A 24,509-nucleotide genomic window follows, 5' to 3' on the forward strand; every position below is an offset into this window, starting at 1 on the left:
TCCTCGCCTCGCCCTTCCTTCTCCTCGCCTCGCCCTTCCTTCTCCTCGCCTCGCCTTTCCTTCTCCTCGCCTCTCCTTTCCTTCTCCTTGCCCGTGGGACGGCACGTGGGTCTTGATGGCGCCCGTGGGACGGCACGGGGGGCTGGATGGCGCCCGTGGGACGGCACGGGGGGCTGGATGGCGCCCGTGGGACGGCACGGGGGGCTGGATGGCGCCCGTGGGACGGCACGGGGGGCTGGATGGTGCCCGGTCGGCGGCACGGGGGGCTGGATGGTGCCCGGTCGGCGGCACGGGGGGCTGGATGGCGCCCGTGGGACTGGATGCTTGGTTTAGAAAATATATACGGATACATTGTGACAAGTCCTCAGCTATGTAAGCATGACAGATTTTCAGCCTCAGGATGTGTTAACATTTACTGACAACATGCAGCCAGTTACATCTACAGGACTGTGGCCTCTCCATTCAGAGTCTCTGGCCTCTGGAAGCAAAAGAGTATACAGACAGGACAGCAGCGGATCACAGCTGATTCTTTCTTTGAAGTAAAACATTTTTTAATATCAGGCAGGGAAATGTTTTCCTCACAGAATCCGCTGTGATCCCCTGCTGTAATATCTGTATACTCTCTTGCTTCCTCCCCTGCTGTAATGTCTGTATACTCTCCTGCTTCCTCCCCTGCCCAGGAGATGTGGTATGATCAGACCATGTTCCTGTACTGTCAGACTCAGCCATTACACAGTACACAGCTGGGGCACATTTATAAGATTATCTCAGCACAGGAATATTTTATTTAAATACATTCAGTTGTGGAAATTATTATTATTCCAAGATCTATTGATTAAAATGTACTTTTGTTTGTGGGAAAACTCCTTTAATGACCTCGCTGTCTCTGGTGTTTACGAACATTGGAGGTCATGAAGCATTGGAGCTTGCTGCCTCTTCTAGCCTTGAGGAGATGGGATGGTAAGACACATATTAGCACGACTCCTGCGCAGGTACCCGCAGAGCGCGGCTGCCCTCGCTGCGGGTTCCCGTAGAGCGCGGCTGCCCTCGCTGCGGGTTCCCGTAGAGCGCGGCTGCCCTCGCTGCGGGTTCCCGTAGAGCGCGGCTGCCCTCGCTGCGGGTTCCCGTAGAGCTCGGCTGCCCTCGCTGCGGGTTCCCGTAGAGCGCGGCTGCCCTCGCTGCGGGTTCCCGTAGAGCTCGGCTGCCCTCGCTGCGGGTTCCCGTAGAGCTCGGCTGCCCTCGCTGCGGGTTCCCGTAGAGCTCGGCTGCCCTCGCTGCGGGTTCCCGTAGAGCTCGGCTGCCCTCGCTGCGGGTTCCCGTAGAGCGCGGCCGCCCTCGCTGCGGGTTCCCGTACCGCGCGGCCGCCCTCGCTGCGGGTTCCCGTACCGCGCGGCCGCCCTCGCTGCGGGTTTTCGCACCGCGCGGCCGCCCTCGCTGCGGGTTTTCGCACCGCGCGGCCGCCCTCGCTGCGGGTTCCCGCACCGCGCGGCCGCCCTCGCTGCGGGTTCCCGCACCGCGCGGCCGCCCTCGCTGCGGGTTCCCGCACCGCGCGGCCGCCCTCGCTGCGGGTTCCCGCACCGCGCGGCCGCCCTCGCTGCACCAGCGTCCCGCAGACCTCGCGTGTCCCCGTTGCAGCAGGGTCCCGCAGACCTCGCGTGTCCCCGTTGCAGCAGGGTCCCGCAGACCTCGCGTGTCCCCGTTGCAGCAGGGTCCCGCAGACCTCGCGTGTCCCCGTTGCAGCAGGGTCCCGCAGAGCTGGCGTGTCCCCTTTGCACGTCTCGGGGTCCCGCAGAGCTGGCGTGTCCCCTTTGCACGTCTCGGGGTCCCGCAGAGCTGGCGTGTCCCCTTTGCACGTCTCGGGGTCCCGCAGAGCTGGCGTGTCCCCTTTGCACGTCTCGGGGTCCCGCAGAGCTGGCGTGTCCCCTTTGCACGTCTCGGGGTCCCGCAGAGCTTGCGTGTCCCCTTTGCACGTCTCGGGGTCCCGCAGAGCTGGCGTGTCCCCTTTGCACGTCTCGGGGTCCCGCAGAGCTGGCGTGTCCCCTTTGCACGTCTCGGGGTCCCGCAGAGCTGGCGTGTCCCCTTTGCACGTCTCGGGGTCCCGCAGAGCTGGCGTGTCCCCTTTGCACGTCTCGGGGTCCCGCAGAGCTGGCGTGTCCCCTTTGCACGTCTCGGGGTCCCGCAGAGCTGGCGTGTCCCCTTTGCACGTCTCGGGGTCCCGCAGAGCTGGCGTGTCCCCTTTGCACGTCTCGGGGTACCGCAGTGCTCGCGTGTCCCCGTTGCACGTCTCGGGGTACCGCAGTGCTCGCGTGTCCCCGTTGCAGCAGGGTCTCGTAGAGCTCGCGTGTCCCCGTTGCAGCAGGGTCTCGTAGAGCTCGCGTGTCCCCGTTGCAGCAGGGTCTCGTAGAGCTCGGATGTCCTCGTTGCACGTCTCGGGGTCCCGTAGAGCTCAGATTTCACTGGAGTAGGACCATAAGGAAGATGTTAATTTACACAGATGAAAAGCATCTTGTTTGTCTAGGGGAGGGGTCCATGGGTGGAGGACCCCATTAATTATGATACTTTGATGCCCCCACCACAAGAACTAAATTTGGCGGCCTAATAATAAGTGTCAGGCCTGTTGCATGATCCTCTGTGGCACGCTGCTTGCGAAACTGTCTTTCCCTGTGTTCCATGAGCCATGCAGATGGGTCTAGTAAAAACCAGGAATCCAGAGCTGCACCTGTGAGCGAACGGCCCCGTTCTCAGCTCCAGGGGTCTGCTCAGCCCCCAGTAATGAGAACCGTCCGGGGGCTGGAAACAAACAAGGCACAGCTTTATTCCTCTCCGTAGTCTTGTATGAATGCCAGTTGTGGGGTGCCCCCTCCCCGGTACGGAAGACGGCGCCATCATTATTATTAAAGACTGGAGGAGGGTGCGAGTGTAAGGTCACACTGTAGGGGGCTTCCAGAAAGCATACATTATATAGGCACACGTAATACCGCCCCAGCCATGACTGACATAAACGTTCAGCCGCCACATTAATTCACTGGGAGGCCGCCCTGCTTCATGTAAACATTAGGCAGTGGGTAGCATGACTGCAGGGTCAGACTACACAGGGCTTGTTGTCTGTTACCATGGAGACACATAGGTGTTCGTATGATCTGTAGACACAAAACGATTTTTAATTAACCCCTTAGCACTATGTGACGTACATATCCGTAAAGAGCACAGGTCACTTTATGCTCCATGACTGATATGCACATCATACTGACTGGACGGTACAGCCTCGAGGCTGGTGCGATCAGCTGCAGCTGCCCAACTGAGAAGCACAGCCGGGCTCCCGATATAGCAGCAAGGATCGGTGTTCTTGCAGATCCTAGCAGGTTAACCTCTCTTATGCCGCTAGCACACACATTATTATTATGAAAGAGGGAGAGTTCTCCCTCTGTCACCCCCTCGGTGTCCCCTGACAATGGCCTCTGGGTTGCCATACACTGCAGATCTATCAGCTCCAACTGGATAGGGTAACTGACAGCAAAGTATTACCCATGTGATCATAGGATCGCAGGTTCAATTCTCCAATAAGTATTGTAAAATATTAAAAAAAAATGTTTTTAGGTGTTTTTTTCCCCTCCTTATATATTTTTGTTATATTTAAACACTCTCCCCAAAATTCCAGTTTTCCCAATGAAAAATCATTTAATCCAGAAAAACAAGTAAACGTGCTTTAAAAAGTCACATATTGCTCATACCACCATGTGAACGCTGCCCAAAAAAGAAAAACTCCCCCAGAAGTGCTGTTTGTTAATCCCACCTCACAAAAATGAATAAAAAAAATCAAAAGTTGTACGTATCAAAAAGTGGTACCAATATTAGCTACAGTAAAAATATAAAGCGAAAAGATGAGTTATGGCTCTCAGAAACATGGTGAAAAACAAACTACAAAATGTTTTATTTTATTTTTGTGCCAAAGTAGCAAAACGTCTAAAAATCGATGCATACCATAAAATCCCATAGATCTGTCTCTTATCCTCCACACCATAAGAAGAAAAAAAAACTAACTTGCCAGACTTTTCTCATGAAATGAAAAAAAGTGATTAAAAAGTCGTAAGCACCCCCCATAAATGACCTTAGAGTGTACCGCAAAAAATAAGCCCTAAAACTGCAGAAAAATGCAAAGCTAATGGTCTCAGAATATGGTGAACCCCCATACACCCCCTTACCGATCATGTAAAATAAAAGGCCATCATTTATACGATGCAGAGAAATCTCTGGATGCCATCGGCAAGCTGCTGTTGACAGATCCCGTGGTTTTATTAACACGAGGTCTGGGCTGTAGATGCGCCAATTCTACAGAACAAGGTTTGTTATAGTAAAGTAACGCAAATACTGGGAGAACAGAAATTAAAGCGGTTTGTGTCCCACATTTTTTTGCTAAATGTAAATTTCAAGGGCGTCTATAGGATATGTCATGTTAGTCAGGGGATTCCCAATCAAAGTAGGTGGTGGTCTTCACTTCTCGAATACTTTTTAGTGGAAGGAAGCAACGTATGTTCCTATGCTGAAACATATATGTGAGTGTAATGGCAGCTCTGGGGACGGGGGGACGGCGGCCGCCTGCTCTGGGGACGGGGACGGGGGGCGCCTGCGCTGGAGAAGGGCTGCCTGCTCTGGGGGCCGGGGATTCGTTCTCTGGGGGCGGGGGCCGTCTGCTCTTGGGCCTGGCGTCTACTCATAGGGAGAGAAATGAATCCTTCATGTTAAAGTTTAGTTTCATAGAAGGTCCTCAAAAATACCAGCTGATTACTCCGGTTCCAGCAGGGGACCCCCCTCTTTCCATGAGATGAGAGACCCCCAAAGTCTCTTCTAAGCAGCTGCTCCTAATCTCCGTGACTTATTTGAGCCCTGCCTTTCCTCACGTTCTCCTTGTGGTGCTGCCTCTTCTGCTTCCGCTCCCGTCCTCCTGGGTTTATTTTTGGAGACTTCACTATAGGTTTCTACTCTTACTTAGCTTTGTGGGATTATCCCCCCCGCTTGCTGTATACAGATTGTGTTTATCCATCCATCCATCTACTTGGACTGTCATTAACACTAATTCCTTCTGGAGCTTTGATGAAACGCCGGTTTCTTTAGCGAATTCCTTCCAATAATCATGCAGTTTCTTATATTTTCCTGTTTAGGTTGTTTACTAATGAGGTCTGATTGCTCATGATGACTGTGACTCAGGAATCTCTACTCTGTGGGGTTTGAAGTTTACCTCTGTATTTAAGAAGTATACCTATGGATGCCCATAGATTAGTGTCCCCTATACCCCCTGAGATGCTTTTGACCCAAAGGTGTCACATGGACCTCACTTCATTTGTCAGGTACTGAAGTTTAGATGGGAAGGTCGGGCTCACATTTGACATTTTAATTCATCCTAAAGCTGTTGGATGGGGGTTGAGGTCAGAACTTGAGTTCCACTGCTCCAGACTCGCACCCCCATGTCTATATGGTCCTTGCTTTGTAGACGGGGCCGCAGTCATGCTGGAGCAGAACTCCATTATTAGGGGTGCACATACTTTTCACCATATAGCGTGTTAACCAATGTAGCAGATTGCACTGCCGTCTTGTGTTACACTTTCTACATTTATACATGTTCAGAAGGAGCATTAGCATGAGAAACATTATAAAGCAGTGCTGAGCAGTGTAGCTGTGAATTCAGCACTCCTTGAGATAAGATAAACACATGAAATCAAAAGCATGGAGAGCATTATGCATGAGTTTAACTTCATTCCAGCACTAGGGTGAGATATTCACTTACTAGAAAGCTTCTTTAACAGGGAGGACGTTATTCAGCAGTACTGAGCAGTGTAGCTTGAATTCATCACTGAGGAGAGATACACATTAGAAATCAGCAGCATGGAAGACATTGTTCTGCAGTACTGAGCAGTGTAGCTCTGAATCCAGCATTTCAGCAAGATAAAAACTAGAAAACAGTAACAGCAAGTCTTTCATTATACGGAAGTACTGAGCAGTATAGCTTGAATCCAGCACTGAGAAAAGACGCACGTTAGAAAGCAGAAGAATTGAGGACATTTGTTTTGCAGTACTGAGCAGTGTAGCTGTGAATTCAGCATTTCGGCAAGCTAAAAACTAGAAAGCAGCAGCATGTCTATCATTATACAGCAGTACTGAGCATTGTATCTTGAATCCAGCTCTGAGGAGAGGTAAATATTAGAAAGCAGCAGATTGGAGGACGTTATTCAGCAGTACTGAGCAGTGTAGCTGTGAAACCAGCGTTCCGGAAAGATAAAAACTAGAAAGCAGCAGCATATTTCATTTTACAGCAGTACTGAGGAGAGGTAAGCATTAGAAAGCAGCAGCATAGAGGACATTGTTCTCCAGTACTGAGCAGTGTACCTGTGAATTCATCACCACAGCTAGATAAACTTTCTTTTTGTTCTGCTTCTCACTCTTCCTCACTTGATGACCTCAGTAGGCAGCTGTAACGAAGACCTCAGTAGGCAGCTGTAACGAAGACCTCAGTAGGCAGCTGTAACTTGATCTCTAGATGGGGAGCTTGTGATTGAGCAGATGGTGAGTTTAAGAAAGAGAAATTGCTCATTTTGGAGAAATAAGCGTATCCCTTTAAAAAATTGCAAATTTTCTTATTTTCGCTATTGATTGTGGTTTATGTAAAGTTTGTCGAAACGGCAGCGACCATTTAGTATGTGGCAGGATTGGGGACCGGCTGTGGGAAAGTCTGGGGGGCATGATCATGCTGTAGTGGTCACTGTATACAGTACGCAGCTCCGAGTATTGGTAAATTCCTACATTGCCCCTTGTTTCTAGCTGTTGGGCCAGGAATCCCACACTTCTTACCATTCTTCCATCTGCCGCTGTTTATTTTTATCTCTGGGAATAAACAGGATTTCGGTTATGTCTGGTAAGGAGAAGATGTCTTCACTCCCACCAAGTCCTCCAGAAGTTGCCCCCAGTAATCGGCGTCCCCTCCGCTCTTTCCTTTCTCATTCTAATTGAAACCAACAAGTCCAGTAATTGAAACCACTGCCGTCGCGGCCTTTGTTTCATTACCACCAGTCTTGTTCTGTTCCACTTGATTTATTTTATTTCATGTCTTGGATTTTCTTCTCCCGCTAAATATTTTTTTTTTTTTGCACGGGGGTCCTAATAGCTCTGGTGGTTTGGCACGTGGATCCAGAACCTCTTTACCCTGGTCACTGGATTGACATTTTGTTTTGATCATTTCCATGGCAAAAGTTTTACAATGGAGCATCCCCGCGGTGGTGGCTCGGCCGCCTCTCAGAGCTTCCTGTTTATTTCACACTTTTATGGCGTTGATTTTTTTTTCTGGTACAATGAGAACCTTGTGGAAACAAAGAAAGGTCACACCGCAGGCTGGCCGGTAGTACCTAGCACTGGGTGTGCAAGGGGGGCACAGGCTGACGTGTCCTGGATCCTTCTTCACTTTCGTGGTTGGTATATCAAGGTAGCTGCTGTGGACGACAATGGACTGGTTAATGGCTATAATGACCTGTGGCCAATCCAGGACTTACACAGGATCACAAATGGTCCCCGGGGCCATAATATTGGCCCTTGTGTGGCCAAAAAGATTCACTAGTCTATGAAGAATGTATGTGTGGTGCATCCTGTGTGTAGTAGAGGTGCTCGGGGGAGGCGTCCTGTGTGTAGTAGACGTGCTCGGGGGAGGCGTCCTGTGTGTAGTAGACGTGCTCGGGGGAGGCGTCCTGCGTGTAGTAGACGTGCTCGGGGGAGGAGTCCTGCGTGTGGTAGAGGCGCTCGGGGGAGACGTCCTGCGTGCGGTAGAGGCGCTCGGGGGAGACGTCCTGCGTGCGGTAGAGGCGCTCGGGGGAGACGTCCTGCGTGCGGTAGAGGCGCTCGGGGGAGGCGTCCTGCGTGCGGTAGAGGCGCTCGGGGGAGGCGTCCTGCGTGCGGTAGAGGCGCTCGGGGGAGGCGTCCTGCGTGCGGTAGAGGTGCTCGGGGGAGGCGTTCTGTGTGTAGTAGAGGTGCTCGGGGGAGGCGTCCTGTGTATGGTAGACGTGCTCGGGGGAGGCGTCCTGCGTGCGGTAGAGGCGCTCGGGGGAGACGTCCTGCGTGCGGTAGAGGCGCTTGGGGGAGGCGTCCTGCGTGCGGTAGAGGCGCTCGGGGGAGGCGTCCTGCGTGCGGTAGAGGTGCTCGGGGGAGGCGTTCTGTGTGTAGTAGAGGTGCTCGGGGGAGGCGTCCTGTGTATGGTAGACGTGCTCGGGGGAGGCGTCCTGCGTGCGGTAGAGGCGCTCGGGGGAGGCGTCCTGCGTGCGGTAGAGGTGCTCGGGGGAGGCGTTCTGTGTGTAGTAGAGGTGCTCGGGGGAGGCGTCCTGCGTGCGGTAGAGGCGCTCGGGGGAGACGTCCTGCGTGCGGTAGAGGTGCTCGGGGGAGGCGTCCTGTGTATGGTAGACGTGCTCGGGGGAGGCGTCCTGCGTGCGGTAGAGGTGCTCGGGGGAGGCGTTCTGTGTGTAGTAGAGGTGCTCGGGGGAGGCGTCCTGTGTATGGTAGACGTGCTCGGGGGAGGCGTCCTGTGTGTGGTAGAGGTGCTCGGGGGAGGCGTCCTGTGTGTAGTAGAGGTGCTCGGGGGAGGCGTCCTGTGTGTAGTAGAGGCGCTCGGGGGAGGTATCCTGCGTGTGGTAGAGGCGCTCGGGGGAGGCGTCCTGCGTGTGGTAGGGGCGCTCGGGGGAGGCGTCCTGCGTGTGGTAGGGGCGCTCGGGGGAGGCGTCCTGCGTGTGGTAGGGGCGCTCGGGGGAGGCGTCCTGCGTGTGGTAGGGGCGCTCGGGGAGGCGTCCTGCGTGTGGTAGAGGCGCTCGGGGGAGGCGCCCTGCGCGTGGTAGAGGCGCTCGGGGGAGGCGCCCTGCGCGTGGCAGAGGCGCTCGGGGGAGGCGCCCTGCGCGTGGCAGAGGCGCTCGGGGGAGGCGCCCTGCGCGTGGCAGAGGCGCTCGGGGGAGGCGCCCTGCGCGTGGCAGAGGCGCTCGGGGGAGGTCTCTTTTTTCTTTGGGTGAACGATTGTAAACACCAGAGGTTTTACTACCTGGTACGCTGCGAGATCAGGTAATGACCTGTGCTGTGTGTGCCAGCAGGTGGCGCTCACGAGGCACGGTGTAACCCTATGCAGAGGCATGATGTGACAGACTTTTTGCATCGCTCTCGCTATGTCGTGGTGGCAATGCTCTGCATATGGACAGGCAGCCTCCAGTCACAGCCAGAGCTGCATTCAGCATTCTGCTGGTTTACTGTGAGCTGTGTATTCTGGCTTGGACATGACTGAGCTGATCGGTCACTCGGAGCTGAACGTCAGGTTGATTGATGCCAACAATAATAGTTACCAGGGTTAGTAGTGACTCTTGTGGCCACCTCTTCTCCTTCCAGGTCCGTATACGATGGAGAGGAGCACAGCCACTTTATGGAGAAGCTGGAGGTGCGGATCCGGAACCACGACCGCGAGATCGAGAAGATGTGCAACTTCCATTATCAGGGCTTCGTAGACTCCATCACCGAGCTGCTGAAAGTGCGCGGGGAGGCTGAGAAGCTGAAGGTAAGAGCACGGGAAATGCTGCACCCCAGAGGGAGCGTACCCAGAGCGCGAAACTGCAGAGCAGTGCATTGTGGGAACCCAACAGTCAGGTCACATGTCCGACAACAGGTAGTGAAAGGAGCAGCAGTGCACAGTCACCTTTTCCTTTCTTGTGTGTGGCGGTAAGACAACTGGCCGCAGCCGGACCCCCACTGCCCCGTCTGCTGCCGGAGCCTCCCCCCCACTGCCCCGTCTGCTCCCGCAGCCCCCCCCCCACTGCCCCGTCTGCTGCCGCAGCCCCCCCCCCCCACTGCCCCGTCTGCTGCCGCAGCCCCCCCCCCCCCCACTGCCCCGTCTGCTGCCGCAGCCCCCCCCCCCCACTGCCCCGTCTGCTGCCGGAGCCTCCCCTCCCACTGCCCCGTCTGCTGCCGGAGCCTCCCCTCCCACTGCCCCGTCTGCTGCCGGAGCCTCCCCTCCCACTGCCCCGTCTGCTGCCGGAGCCTCCCCTCCCACTGCCCCGTCTGCTGCCGGAGCCTCCCCCCCCACTGCCCCGTCTGCTGCCGGAGCCTCCCCTCCCACTGCCCCGTCTGCTGCCGGAGCCTCCCCCCCCACTGCCCCGTCTGCTGCCGGAGCCTCCCCTCCCACTGCCCCGTCTGCTGCCGGAGCCTCCCCTCCCACTGCCCCGTCTGCTGCCGGAGCCTCCCCTCCCACTGCCCCGTCTGCTGCCGGAGCCTCCCCTCCCACTGCCCCGTCTGCTGCCGGAGCCTCCCCTCCCACTGCCCCGTCTGCTGCCGGAGCCTCCCCTCCCACTGCCCCGTCTGCTGCCGGAGCCTCCCCTCCCACTGCCCCGTCTGCTGCCGGAGCCTCCCCTCCCACTGCCCCGTCTGCTGCCGGAGCCTCCCCTCCCACTGCCCCGTCTGCTGCCGGAGCCTCCCCTCCCACTGCCCCGTCTGCTGCCGGAGCCTCCCCTCCCACTGCCCCGTCTGCTGCCGGAGCCTCCCCTCCCACTGCCCCGTCTGCTGCCGGAGCCTCCCCTCCCACTGCCCCGTCTGCTGCCGGAGCCTCCCCTCCCACTGCCCCGTCTGCTGCCGGAGCCTCCCCTCCCACTGCCCCGTCTGCTGCCGGAGCCTCCCCTCCCACTGCCCCGTCTGCTGCCGGAGCCTCCCCTCCCACTGCCCCGTCTGCTGCCGGAGCCTCCCCTCCCACTGCCCCGTCTGCTGCCGGAGCCTCCCCTCCCACTGCCCCGTCTGCTGCCGGAGCCTCCCCTCCCACTGCCCCGTCTGCTGCCGGAGCCTCCCCTCCCACTGCCCCGTCTGCTGCCGGAGCCTCCCCTCCCACTGCCCCGTCTGCTGCCGGAGCCTCCCCTCCCACTGCCCCGTCTGCTGCCGGAGCCTCCCCTCCCACTGCCCCGTCTGCTGCCGGAGCCTCCCCTCCCACTGCCCCGTCTGCTGCCGGAGCCTCCCCTCCCACTGCCCCGTCTGCTGCCGGAGCCTCCCCTCCCACTGCCCCGTCTGCTGCCGGAGCCTCCCCTCCCACTGCCCCGTCTGCTGCCGGAGCCTCCCCTCCCACTGCCCCGTCTGCTGCCGGAGCCTCCCCTCCCACTGCCCCGTCTGCTGCCGGAGCCTCCCCTCCCACTGCCCCGTCTGCTGCCGGAGCCTCCCCTCCCACTGCCCCGTCTGCTGCCGGAGCCTCCCCTCCCACTGCCCCGTCTGCTGCCGGAGCCTCCCCTCCCACTGCCCCGTCTGCTGCCGGAGCCTCCCCTCCCACTGCCCCGTCTGCTGCCGGAGCCTCCCCTCCCACTGCCCCGTCTGCTGCCGGAGCCTCCCCTCCCACTGCCCCGTCTGCTGCCGGAGCCTCCCCTCCCACTGCCCCGTCTGCTGCCGGAGCCTCCCCTCCCACTGCCCCGTCTGCTGCCGGAGCCTCCCCTCCCACTGCCCCGTCTGCTGCCGGAGCCTCCCCTCCCACTGCCCCGTCTGCTGCCGGAGCCTCCCCTCCCACTGCCCCGTCTGCTGCCGGAGCCTCCCCTCCCACTGCCCCGTCTGCTGCCGGAGCCTCCCCTCCCACTGCCCCGTCTGCTGCCGGAGCCTCCCCTCCCACTGCCCCGTCTGCTGCCGGAGCCTCCCCTCCCACTGCCCCGTCTGCTGCCGGAGCCTCCCCTCCCACTGCCCCGTCTGCTGCCGGAGCCTCCCCTCCCACTGCCCCGTCTGCTGCCGGAGCCTCCCCTCCCACTGCCCCGTCTGCTGCCGGAGCCTCCCCTCCCACTGCCCCGTCTGCTGCCGGAGCCTCCCCTCCCACTGCCCCGTCTGCTGCCGGAGCCTCCCCTCCCACTGCCCCGTCTGCTGCCGGAGCCTCCCCTCCCACTGCCCCGTCTGCTGCCGGAGCCTCCCCTCCCACTGCCCCGTCTGCTGCCGGAGCCTCCCCTCCCACTGCCCCGTCTGCTGCCGGAGCCTCCCCTCCCACTGCCCCGTCTGCTGCCGGAGCCTCCCCTCCCACTGCCCCGTCTGCTGCCGGAGCCTCCCCTCCCACTGCCCCGTCTGCTGCCGGAGCCTCCCCTCCCACTGCCCCGTCTGCTGCCGGAGCCTCCCCTCCCACTGCCCCGTCTGCTGCCGGAGCCTCCCCTCCCACTGCCCCGTCTGCTGCCGGAGCCTCCCCTCCCACTGCCCCGTCTGCTGCCGGAGCCTCCCCTCCCACTGCCCCGTCTGCTGCCGGAGCCTCCCCTCCCACTGCCCCGTCTGCTGCCGGAGCCTCCCCTCCCACTGCCCCGTCTGCTGCCGGAGCCTCCCCTCCCACTGCCCCGTCTGCTGCCGGAGCCTCCCCTCCCACTGCCCCGTCTGCTGCCGGAGCCTCCCCTCCCACTGCCCCGTCTGCTGCCGGAGCCTCCCCTCCCACTGCCCCGTCTGCTGCCGGAGCCTCCCCTCCCACTGCCCCGTCTGCTGCCGGAGCCTCCCCTCCCACTGCCCCGTCTGCTGCCGGAGCCTCCCCTCCCACTGCCCCGTCTGCTGCCGGAGCCTCCCCTCCCACTGCCCCGTCTGCTGCCGGAGCCTCCCCTCCCACTGCCCCGTCTGCTGCCGGAGCCTCCCCTCCCACTGCCCCGTCTGCTGCCGGAGCCTCCCCTCCCACTGCCCCGTCTGCTGCCGGAGCCTCCCCTCCCACTGCCCCGTCTGCTGCCGGAGCCTCCCCTCCCACTGCCCCGTCTGCTGCCGGAGCCTCCCCTCCCACTGCCCCGTCTGCTGCCGGAGCCTCCCCTCCCACTGCCCCGTCTGCTGCCGGAGCCTCCCCTCCCACTGCCCCGTCTGCTGCCGGAGCCTCCCCTCCCACTGCCCCGTCTGCTGCCGGAGCCTCCCCTCCCACTGCCCCGTCTGCTGCCGGAGCCTCCCCTCCCACTGCCCCGTCTGCTGCCGGAGCCTCCCCTCCCACTGCCCCGTCTGCTGCCGGAGCCTCCCCTCCCACTGCCCCGTCTGCTGCCGGAGCCTCCCCTCCCACTGCCCCGTCTGCTGCCGGAGCCTCCCCTCCCACTGCCCCGTCTGCTGCCGGAGCCTCCCCTCCCACTGCCCCGTCTGCTGCCGGAGCCTCCCCTCCCACTGCCCCGTCTGCTGCCGGAGCCTCCCCTCCCACTGCCCCGTCTGCTGCCGGAGCCTCCCCTCCCACTGCCCCGTCTGCTGCCGGAGCCTCCCCTCCCACTGCCCCGTCTGCTGCCGGAGCCTCCCCTCCCACTGCCCCGTCTGCTGCCGGAGCCTCCCCTCCCACTGCCCCGTCTGCTGCCGGAGCCTCCCCTCCCACTGCCCCGTCTGCTGCCGGAGCCTCCCCTCCCACTGCCCCGTCTGCTGCCGGAGCCTCCCCTCCCACTGCCCCGTCTGCTGCCGGAGCCTCCCCTCCCACTGCCCCGTCTGCTGCCGGAGCCTCCCCTCCCACTGCCCCGTCTGCTGCCGGAGCCTCCCCTCCCACTGCCCCGTCTGCTGCCGGAGCCTCCCCTCCCACTGCCCCGTCTGCTGCCGGAGCCTCCCCTCCCACTGCCCCGTCTGCTGCCGGAGCCTCCCCTCCCACTGCCCCGTCTGCTGCCGGAGCCTCCCCTCCCACTGCCCCGTCTGCTGCCGGAGCCTCCCCTCCCACTGCCCCGTCTGCTGCCGGAGCCTCCCCTCCCACTGCCCCGTCTGCTGCCGGAGCCTCCCCTCCCACTGCCCCGTCTGCTGCCGGAGCCTCCCCTCCCACTGCCCCGTCTGCTGCCGGAGCCTCCCCTCCCACTGCCCCGTCTGCTGCCGGAGCCTCCCCTCCCACTGCCCCGTCTGCTGCCGGAGCCTCCCCTCCCACTGCCCCGTCTGCTGCCGGAGCCTCCCCTCCCACTGCCCCGTCTGCTGCCGGAGCCTCCCCTCCCACTGCCCCGTCTGCTGCCGGAGCCTCCCCTCCCACTGCCCCGTCTGCTGCCGGAGCCTCCCCTCCCACTGCCCCGTCTGCTGCCGGAGCCTCCCCTCCCACTGCCCCGTCTGCTGCCGGAGCCTCCCCTCCCACTGCCCCGTCTGCTGCCGGAGCCTCCCCTCCCACTGCCCCGTCTGCTGCCGGAGCCTCCCCTCCCACTGCCCCGTCTGCTGCCGGAGCCTCCCCTCCCACTGCCCCGTCTGCTGCCGGAGCCTCCCCTCCCACTGCCCCGTCTGCTGCCGGAGCCTCCCCTCCCACTGCCCCGTCTGCTGCCGGAGCCTCCCCTCCCACTGCCCCGTCTGCTGCCGGAGCCTCCCCTCCCACTGCCCCGTCTGCTGCCGGAGCCTCCCCTCCCACTGCCCCGTCTGCTGCCGGAGCCTCCCCTCCCACTGCCCCGTCTGCTGCCGGAGCCTCCCCTCCCACTGCCCCGTCTGCTGCCGGAGCCTCCCCTCCCACTGCCCCGTCTGCTGCCGGAGCCTCCCCTCCCACTGCCCCGTCTGCTGCCGGAGCCTCCCCTCCCACTGCCCCGTCTGCTGCCGGAGCCTCCCCTCCCACTGCCCCGTCTGCTGCCGGAGCCTCCCCTCCCACTGCCCCGTCTGCTGCCGGAGCCTCCCCTCCCACTGCCCCGTCTGCTGCCGGAGCCTCCCCTCCCACTGCCCCGTCTGCTGCCGGAGCCTCCCCTCCCACTGCCCCGTCTGCTGCCGGAGCCTCCCCTCCCACTGCCCCGTCTGCTGCCGGAGCCTCCCCTCCCACTGCCCCGTCTGCTGCCGGAGCCTCCCCTCCCACTGCCCCGTCTGCTGCCGGAGCCTCCCCTCCCACTGCCCCGTCTGCTGCCGGAGCCTCCCCTCCCACTGCCCCGTCTGCTGCCGGAGCCTCCCCTCCCACTGCCCCGTCTGCTGCCGGAGCCTCCCCTCCCACTGCCCCGTCTGCTGCCGGAGCCTCCCCTCCCACTGCCCCGTCTGCTGCCGGAGCCTCCCCTCCCACTGCCCCGTCTGCTGCCGGAGCCTCCCCTCCCACTGCCCCGTCTGCTGCCGGAGCCTCCCCTCCCACTGCCCCGTCTGCTGCCGGAGCCTCCCCTCCCACTGCCCCGTCTGCTGCCGGAGCCTCCCCTCCCACTGCCCCGTCTGCTGCCGGAGCCTCCCCTCCCACTGCCCCGTCTGCTGCCGGAGCCTCCCCTCCCACTGCCCCGTCTGCTGCCGGAGCCTCCCCTCCCACTGCCCCGTCTGCTGCCGGAGCCTCCCCTCCCACTGCCCCGTCTGCTGCCGGAGCCTCCCCTCCCACTGCCCCGTCTGCTGCCGGAGCCTCCCCTCCCACTGCCCCGTCTGCTGCCGGAGCCTCCCCTCCCACTGCCCCGTCTGCTGCCGGAGCCTCCCCTCCCACTGCCCCGTCTGCTGCCGGAGCCTCCCCTCCCACTGCCCCGTCTGCTGCCGGAGCCTCCCCTCCCACTGCCCCGTCTGCTGCCGGAGCCTCCCCTCCCACTGCCCCGTCTGCTGCCGGAGCCTCCCCTCCCACTGCCCCGTCTGCTGCCGGAGCCTCCCCTCCCACTGCCCCGTCTGCTGCCGGAGCCTCCCCTCCCACTGCCCCGTCTGCTGCCGGAGCCTCCCCTCCCACTGCCCCGTCTGCTGCCGGAGCCTCCCCTCCCACTGCCCCGTCTGCTGCCGGAGCCTCCCCTCCCACTGCCCCGTCTGCTGCCGGAGCCTCCCCTCCCACTGCCCCGTCTGCTGCCGGAGCCTCCCCTCCCACTGCCCCGTCTGCTGCCGGAGCCTCCCCTCCCACTGCCCCGTCTGCTGCCGGAGCCTCCCCTCCCACTGCCCCGTCTGCTGCCGGAGCCTCCCCTCCCACTGCCCCGTCTGCTGCCGGAGCCTCCCCTCCCACTGCCCCGTCTGCTGCCGGAGCCTCCCCTCCCACTGCCCCGTCTGCTGCCGGAGCCTCCCCTCCCACTGCCCCGTCTGCTGCCGGAGCCTCCCCTCCCACTGCCCCGTCTGCTGCCGGAGCCTCCCCTCCCACTGCCCCGTCTGCTGCCGGAGCCTCCCCCCCCACTGCCCCGTCTGCTGCCGGAGCCTCCCCCCCCACTGCCCCGTCTGCTGCCGGAGCCTCCCCCCCCACTGCCCCGTCTGCTGCCGGAGCCTCCCCCCCCACTGCCCCGTCTGCTGCCGGAGCCTCCCCTCCCACTGCCCCGTCTGCTGCCGGAGCCTCCCCCCCCACTGCCCCGTCTGCTGCCGGAGCCTCCCCCCCACTGCCCCGTCTGCTGCCGGAGCCTCCCCCCCACTGCCCCGTCTGCTGCCGGAGCCTCCCCCCCACTGCCCCGTCTGCTGCCGGAGCCTCCCCCCCACTGCCCCGTCTGCTGCCGGAGCCTCCCCCCCACTGCCCCGTCTGCTGCCGGAGCCTCCCCCCCACTGCCCCGTCTGCAGCCGGAGCCTCCCCCCACTGCCCCGTCTGCTGCCGGAGCCTCCCTCCCACTGCCCCGTCTGCAGCCGGAGCCTCCCCCCACTGCCCCGTCTGCTGCCGGAGCCTCCCCTCCCACTGCCCCGTCTGCTGCCGGAGCCTCCCCCCACTGCCCTCTGTGGCATGTGATTTCTTTTGATCTGCAGGAGCTTAACTCCTGAGTTCCCTGCAAGTCTTAATTACAAGCAGAAAATCCTGTGACTGCTGTCACATGAGGAGACCCACAGGGGGCAGAGCAGAGCACTGCTGCCCTCGCGGACACCTTTCCTTCACTCTCTTTCTGCCCCTTATATCAGCACTTTGGATTATAAAGTGGTTCTGTAGAAACCTGTGTGAGCAGTGAGATGAGCCGAGGATTACAGGGGTCTTTAGCATCTTAGTCTTACTGGGTCCCGTGATACTTTGTGCTGGAGAGTTGCAGTTACTGCTGTGCCCAGACAGTGATGACTGTGCCGTCACGTGACTGGAGCGCGGGATCGTGACCTTGTAGAGGTTTTATCGCTCGTCTTCCCGGGTCGTCCATTTATTATACATTATTTTTTCGGTTCCAGAACCAGGTGATGGACACTAATAGGCGGCTGCAGCATGACGGGGGAGAGGTAATAATGTATATGTAACTGTGACATCCGAGGGAGGAGAGGAGGAGCTGAGCTGTGATTGGTGGTACTGGCGGGAGGAGAGGAGGAGCTGGGCTGTGATTGGTGGTACTGGAGGGAGGAGAGGAGGAGCTGAGCTGTGATTGGTGTTACTGGAGGAAGGAGAGGAGGAGCTGAGCTGTGATTGGTGGTACCGGAGTGAGGACAGGAGGAGCTGAGCTGTGATTAGTGGTACCGGAGGAGCTGAGCTGTGATTGGTGGTACCGGAGGAGGAGGAGCTGAGCTGTGATTGGTGGTACTGGAGGGAGGAGAGGAGGAGGAGCTGAGCTGTGATTGGTACTGTAGGGAGGAGAAGAGGAGCTGAGCTGTGATTGGTGGTACTGGAGGGAGGCGAGGAGGAGCTGAGCTGTGATTGGTGGTACTGGAGGGATGACAGGAGGAGCTGAGCTGTGATTGGTGGTACTGGAGGGATGCCAGGAGGAGCTGAGCTGTGATTGGTGGTACTGGAGGGATGTCAGGAGGAGCTGAGCTGTGATTGGTGGTACCGGAGGGAGGAGAGGAGGAGGAGCTGAGCTGTGATTGGTGGTACTGGAGGGAGGACAGGAGGAGCTGAGCTGTGATTGGTGGAATGGAGCTGCTGAGCTGTGATTGTTGGTACTGGAGGGAGGACAGGAGGAGCTGAGCTGTGATTGGTGGTACCGGAGGGAGGAGAGGAGGAGGAGGAGCTGAGCTGTGATTGGTGGTACTGGGGGGAGGAGAGGAGGAGCTGAGCTGTGATTGGTTGTACTGGAGGGAGGCGAGGAGAAGCTGAGCTGTGAGTGGTGGTACCGGAGGGAGGAGAGGAGAAGCTGAGCTGTGATTGGTGGTACTGGAGGGATGACAGGAGGAGCTGAGCTGTGATTGGTGGTACAGGAGGGATGCCAGGAGGAGCTGAGCTGTGATTGGTGGTACTGGAGGGATGAGAGGAAGAGCTGAGATGTGATTGGTGGTACTTGAGGGATGACAGGAAGAGCTGAGCTGTGAGTGGTGGTACCGAAGGAAGGAGAGGAAAAGCTGAGCTATGAGTGGTGGTACCGGAGGGAGGAGAGGAGGAGCTGAGCTGCGAGTGGTCGTACCGGAGGGATGACAGGAGGAGCGAAGCTGTGATTGGTGGTACTGGAGGGATGAGAGGAGGAGCTGAGCTGTGATTGGTGGTACTGGAGAGATGAGAGGAGGAGCTTAGCTATGATTGTTGGTACTGGAGGGAGGAGAGGAGGAGCTGAGCTGTGATTGGTGGTACTGGAGAGATGATAGGAGGAGCTGAGCTGTGATTGGTGGTACCGGAGGGAGGAGAGGAGGAGCTGAGCTGTGATTGGTGGTACTGGAGGGATGACAGGAGGAGCTGGGCTGTGATTGGTGGTACTGGAGGGATGAGAGGAGGAGCTGAACTGTGATTGTTGGTACTGGAGGGATGAGAGGAGGAGCTGACCTGGGATTGGTGGTACCGGAGGGATGAGAGGAGGAGCTGAGCTGTGATTGGTGGTACTGGAGGGATGAGAGGAAGAGCTGAGATGTGATTGGTGGTACTGGAGGGATGAGAGGAGGAGCTGAGCTGTGATTGTTGGTACTGGAGGGATGAGAGGAGGAGCTGACCTGGGATTGGTGGTACCGGAGAGATGAGAGGAGGAGCTGAGCTGTGATTGGTGGTACTGGAGGGATGAGAGGAGGAGCTGACCTGGGATTGGTGGTACCGGAGGGATGAGAGGAGGAGCTGAGCTGTGATTGGTGGTACTGGAGGGATGAGAGGAAGAGCTGAGATGTGATTGGTGGTACTGGCAGGATGAGAGGAGGAGCTGAGATGTGATTGGTGGTACCGGAGGGATGAGAGGAAGAGCTGAGATGTGATTGGTGGTACTGGCGGGATGAGAGGAGGAGCTGAGATGTGATTGGTGGTACTGGTGGGATGACAGGAAGAGCTGAGCTGTGAGTGGTCGTAGCGGAGGGATGACAGGAGAAGCTGAGCTGTGATTGGTGGTACTGGAGGGATGAGAGGAGAAGCTTAGCTGTGATTGGTACTGGAGGGATGAGAGGAGGAGCTGACCTGGGATTGGTGGTACCGGAGAGATGAGAGGAGGAGCTGAGCTGTGATTGGTGGTACTGGAGGGATGAGAGGAGGAGCTGACCTGGGATTGGTGGTACCGGAGGGATGAGAGGAGGAGCTGAGCTGTGATTGGTGGTACTGGAGGGATGAGAGGAAGAGCTGAGATGTGATTGGTGGTACTGGCGGGATGAGAGGAGGAGCTGAGATGTGATTGGTGGTACCGGAGGGATGAGAGGAGGAGCTGAGCTGTGATTGGTGGTACTGGAGGGATGAGAGGAAGAGCTGAGATGTGATTGGTGGTACTGGCGGGATGAGAGGAGGAGCTGAGATGTGATTGGTGGTACTGGTGGGATGACAGGAAGAGCTGAGCTGTGAGTGGTCGTAGCGGAGGGATGACAGGAGAAGCTGAGCTGTGATTGGTGGTACTGGAGGGATGAGAGGAGAAGCTTAGCTGTGATTGGTACTTGAGGGATGAGAGGAGGAGCTGAGCTGTGAGTGGTGGTACCTGAGGGATGAGAAGAGGAGCTGAGCTGTGATTAGTGGGTTGACTGGAGGAGCTGAGCTGTGATTGGTTGTATCAGAGGGTATATGTGGGATACACTTATAGTCTTTGCTGACGGTGAGTCTTCTCCCTCCGTCCTCAGTTGTTGTCCACCATGAAGGATCTGCAGCAGTGTCGCATCCAGCAGAGGAATATTGCTGCCACCGTGGAGAAGCTGAGCCTGTGCCTGCCAGGTAGGTGCCCGGGTAGGTACTGGGTGGAGGGGGGGCAGGTAGGTGCCCGGGGTCCATGTAGGTGCCGGGGGGGTGCAGGTAGGTGCCAGGGGGGAGGGGAATTCAAGTAGGTGCCGAGGGGGGCCCAGATAGGTGGGGGGGACCCCAGGTAGGTGCCGGGGAAGTGGGGGCAGGTAAGTGTTGGGGGCCCAGGTAGGTGCCAGGGACCCGCCTCTGTCTGATCGGCCTCCGCTTTAGGTTGTGTTCACATTGACACCTGCGCTGTTCGGCAGTTGCTGCAGTCCTTGCAGTTGATGCTCGTTATTGTGTTTTATCTGTGGGATGCGTCCAGGCTGCCATCGGCCTGACTGTAATCCTGATGTTTTTGGGGAACGCTCGGATTTATTCTCTTAATTGTTGTTTTTTGTCTTTAGTGCTGGAGATGTACAGTAAATTACGGGAGCAGATGAGGGCGAAGAGGTGAGAGGCCGCGTCTCATGGGGGATAGAAAATGCTGCTAATTCTTTTGCCCATTTTTCCTTAACCTATTGAATAAATGTATGAACTCCAGAGCTGAAATCTGCCAGCTGCGCGCTCAGCGTATCCCTTCTGGGATGCGTCGTCTCCAGCCCTGACTGTTCTCTTGTATATCTCAGTGCAGCAGTCCTCCATCATTTCTCACGTCTCTGCTTGCAGTGTGCATTATGGCTGTGAGGCTGAAAACCCTGTCATTCATGCTTTCCGCACCATTGCAGCCTGGGATATTATTCTTTGATACGCTCTGACGTTTTAGAGATAATATACAGGTGCTTTTCACTAAATTAGAATATCCTCAAAAAGTTAATTTATTTCAGTTCTTCAATACAAAAAGTGAAGCTCATATATTATATAGAGTCATTACACACAGAGGGATCTATTATATAGAGTCATTACACACAGAGTGATCTATTATATAGAGTCATTACACAGAGGGATCTATTATATAGTCATTACACACAGAGGGATCTATTATATAGAGTCATTACACACAGAGGGATCTATTATATAGAGTCATTACACACTGAGGGATCTATTATATAGAGTCATTACACACAGAGGGATCTATTATATAGAGTCATTACACACAGAGTGATCTATTATATAGAGTCATTACACAGAGGGATCTATTATATAGAGTCATTACACAGAGGGATCTATTATATAGAGTCATTACACAGAGGGATCTATTATATAGAGTCATTACACACAGAGGGATCTATTATATAGAGTCATTACACACAGAGGGATCTATTATATAGAGTCATTACACACAGAGGGATCTATTATATAGAGTCATTACACACAGAGGGATCTATTATATAGAGTCATTACACACAGAGGGATCTATTATATAGAGTCATTACACACAGAGGGATCTATTATATAGAGTCATTACACACAGAGGGATCTATTATATAGTCATTACACACAGAGGGATCTATTATATAGAGTCATAACACACAGAGGGATCTATTATATAGAGTCATTACACACAGAGTGATCTATTATATAGTCATTACACACAGAGTGATCTATTATATAGAGTCATTACACACAGAGGGATCTATTATATAGTCATTACACACAGAGGGATCTATTATATAGAGTCATTACACAGAGGGATCTATTATATAGAGTCATTACACACAGAGGGATCTATTCCAAGTGTTTATTTCTGTTAATGTTGATGATTATGGCTTACAGCCAATGAAAACACAAGTCATTATCTCAGTAAATTAGAATAATTAACAAAAAACACCTGAAAAGGCTTCCTAAGCTTTTAAAAAGGTCCTTTAGTCTGTTTCAGTAGGCTCCACAATCATGGGGAAGACTGCTGACTTAACAGATGTCCAGAAGGCAGTCATTGACACACTCCACAAGGTCCCCGAGTCTGGAGGAAAAGTGGAGAGGCCACGATTCAAGCTGCTGGAGGTCTGGTGTGAAGTCTCCACAATCAGTGATGGTTTGGGGAGCCATGTCATCTGCTGGTGGAGGTCCACTGTGTTTTATCAAGACCAAAGTCAGCGCAGCCGTCTACCAGGATATTTTACAGCCCTTCATGCTTCCCTCTGCCGACAAGCTTTATGGAGATGGAAATGTCATTCTCCAGCAGGACTTGGCCCCTGTCCACACTGCCAAAAGTATCAATACCTGGTTTACACACAACAGTATCACTGTGCTTGATTGGCAGCAAACTCGCCTGACCTTAACCCCATAGAGAATCTATTATAGAGAATCTATGGGGTATTGTCAAGAGGAAGATGAGACCCCAGACCCAACAATGCAGACGAGCTGAAGGCAGCTATCAAAGCCACCTGGGCTTCCATAACACCTCAGCAGCCACAGGCTGATTGCCTCCATGCCACAGGCTGATTGCCTCCATGCCACAGGCTGATTGCCTCCATGCCACAGGCTGATTGCCTCCATGCCACAGGCTGATCCCTCCATGCCACATTGCCGCATTGATGCAGTAATTGATGCACAAGGAGCCCGACCAAGTATTGAGGCATTTACTGAACAGACATTTCGGATTTTAAAATCATTTTTCAAGCTGTTGTTATAAAGTATTCTAATTTACTGAGATAATGACTTTTGTGTCTTCATTGGCTGTAAGCCATAATCATCAACATTAACAGAAATAAACACTTGAAATAGATCACTCTGTGTGTAATGACTCTATATAATAGATCCCTCTGTGTGTAATGACTCTATATAATAGATCCCTCTGTGTGTAATGACTCTATATAATAGATCCCTCTGTGTGTAATGACTCTATATAATAGATCCCTCTGTGTGTAATGACTCTATATAATAGATCCCTCTGCGTGTAACGACTCTATATAATAGATCCCTCTGCGTGTAACGACTCTATATAATAGATCCCTCTGTGTGTAATGACTCTATATAATAGATCCCTCTGTGTGTAATGACTCTATATAATAGATCCCTCTGTGTGTAATGACTCTATATAATAGATCCCTCTGTGTGTAACGACTCTATATAATAGATCCCTCTGCGTGTAACGACTCTATATAATAGATCCCTCTGCGTGTAACGACTCTATATAATAGATCCCTCTGCGTGTAATGACTCTATATAGTAGATCCCTCTGTGTGTAATGACTCTATATAATAGATCCCTCTGTGTGTAATGACTATATAATAGATCCCTCTGTGTGTAATGACTCTATATAATAGATCCCTCTGCGTGTAATGACTCTATATAATAGATCCCTCTGCGTGTAATGACTCTATATAATAGATCCCTCTGTGTGTAATGACTCTATATAATAGATCCCTCTGTGTGTAATGACTCTATATAATAGATCCCTCTGTGTGTAATGACTCTATATAATAGATCCCTCTGTGTGTAATGACTCTATATAATAGATCCCTCTGCGTGTAATGACTCTATATAATAGATCCCTCTGCGTGTAATGACTCTATATAATAGATCCCTCTGCGTGTAATGACTCTATATAATAGATCCCTCTGCGTGTAATGACTCTATATAATAGATCCCTCTGCGTGTAATGACTCTATATAATAGATCCCTCTGTGTGTAATGACTCTATATAATAGATCCCTCTGTGTGTAATGACTCTATATAATATAGGAGTTTCACTTTTTGTATTGATAATCTGAAATTAACTTTTTGATGATATTCTAATTTTGTGAGAAACACCTGTATTTTGGAGATCCGACCATGGTCCTTAGCTGAGGACCAGATGAGTCCGGCGCCACCCTGGCCGGCTATTCCCAGCGCTGCAGCAGGTGATTGACAGGTCTCTCCCTGGCGTGTATATAAGGAGAGACCTGACAATCACCTCTGTCTTCACTGGGAATAGCCGGCCAGGGTGGCGCCGGACTAGTCACGAAGGCGATACCAGCTTTATGTTGTGAGTGATCCTCCATGTCCCCTCCTTGCAGACATTACCCCGCACTGAAGACCCTGGAGCAGATGGAGCACACGTACCTGCCGCAGGTCAGCCACTACCGCTTCTGCCGGACCATGGTGGAAAACATCCCCAAGCTCCGGGAGGAGATCAAAGACGTCTCCATGTCGGATCTGAAGGATTTTCTGGAAAGCATCCGCAAGCACTCGGAAAGGATCGGGGAGTCTGCCATGAAGCAGGTAGGAGAACCCCCCCCCTTCATGTCGGGTCCTGGTGGGGGCTGCAGCACATTAGCCCCCCTCCTCCACGTACCGGACCCTGCAGTTCTGACCCGTTCATTATCAGACTTGGCACTGATCGGGGGGTGGACTCCTGGGAACATTTGGTGTAAATGAGTCCGGTTATTGGCCGTGTCGCTCACCGACATGATGTCTGTGTCGGCTCCTCTCGCCCGGGTGGTCTTGAATTGAGCAGAGAGGTGTGATCTCTTTTTCAACAGTCATCATCCTCTTACGATTGGATGTAAAGCCGTGAACTTTGTCGCCCCCTCCCTTTTTGGCACCCTGTGAATGTTCCCCATGTCGGTTCCCTTTATTTTGGGGGGGTAAATACTCTGCAGTGGACCTGGGGTGCAGTAATCTTCATTCTGCAGCCCAGGGCGGCACCGAGCTCGTCTTACCCGATGCGTCGGCTAGTAATGACCCTAGAGCACCAACCTTTCTCCGCCGACCACCCAGCGCCATGTCAGGAGGTTTAATCTCTTGACATCCGGCTGGCAGCATC

At 58.3% G+C, this 24,509-nt stretch overlaps 1 protein-coding gene across 2 annotated transcripts in view; it reads left to right on the plus strand.

The window, feature by feature from the left end:
* Nucleotides 1-24,509, plus strand: part of EXOC6B (exocyst complex component 6B) — a 267,701-nt gene that overhangs the window by 40,449 nt on the left and 202,743 nt on the right. For both annotated transcript variants that reach the window (XM_073649495.1, XM_073649503.1), the window contains exons 2-6: nt 9,400-9,565; nt 16,954-17,001; nt 19,723-19,813; nt 20,227-20,272; nt 23,761-23,965. In XM_073649495.1, coding sequence (XP_073505596.1) covers nt 9,400-9,565; nt 16,954-17,001; nt 19,723-19,813; nt 20,227-20,272; nt 23,761-23,965 — 556 coding nt within the window. The remainder of the gene's footprint in view (nt 1-9,399; nt 9,566-16,953; nt 17,002-19,722; nt 19,814-20,226; nt 20,273-23,760; nt 23,966-24,509) is intronic.

The sequence above is a fragment of the Phyllobates terribilis genome, unplaced genomic scaffold (genome assembly GCF_046119375.1).
Source record: "Phyllobates terribilis strain yellow unplaced genomic scaffold, ASM4611937v1 Scaffold_1__5_contigs__length_1240528914, whole genome shotgun sequence".
In the NCBI taxonomy this organism is placed as follows: Eukaryota; Metazoa; Chordata; class Amphibia; order Anura; family Dendrobatidae; genus Phyllobates; species Phyllobates terribilis.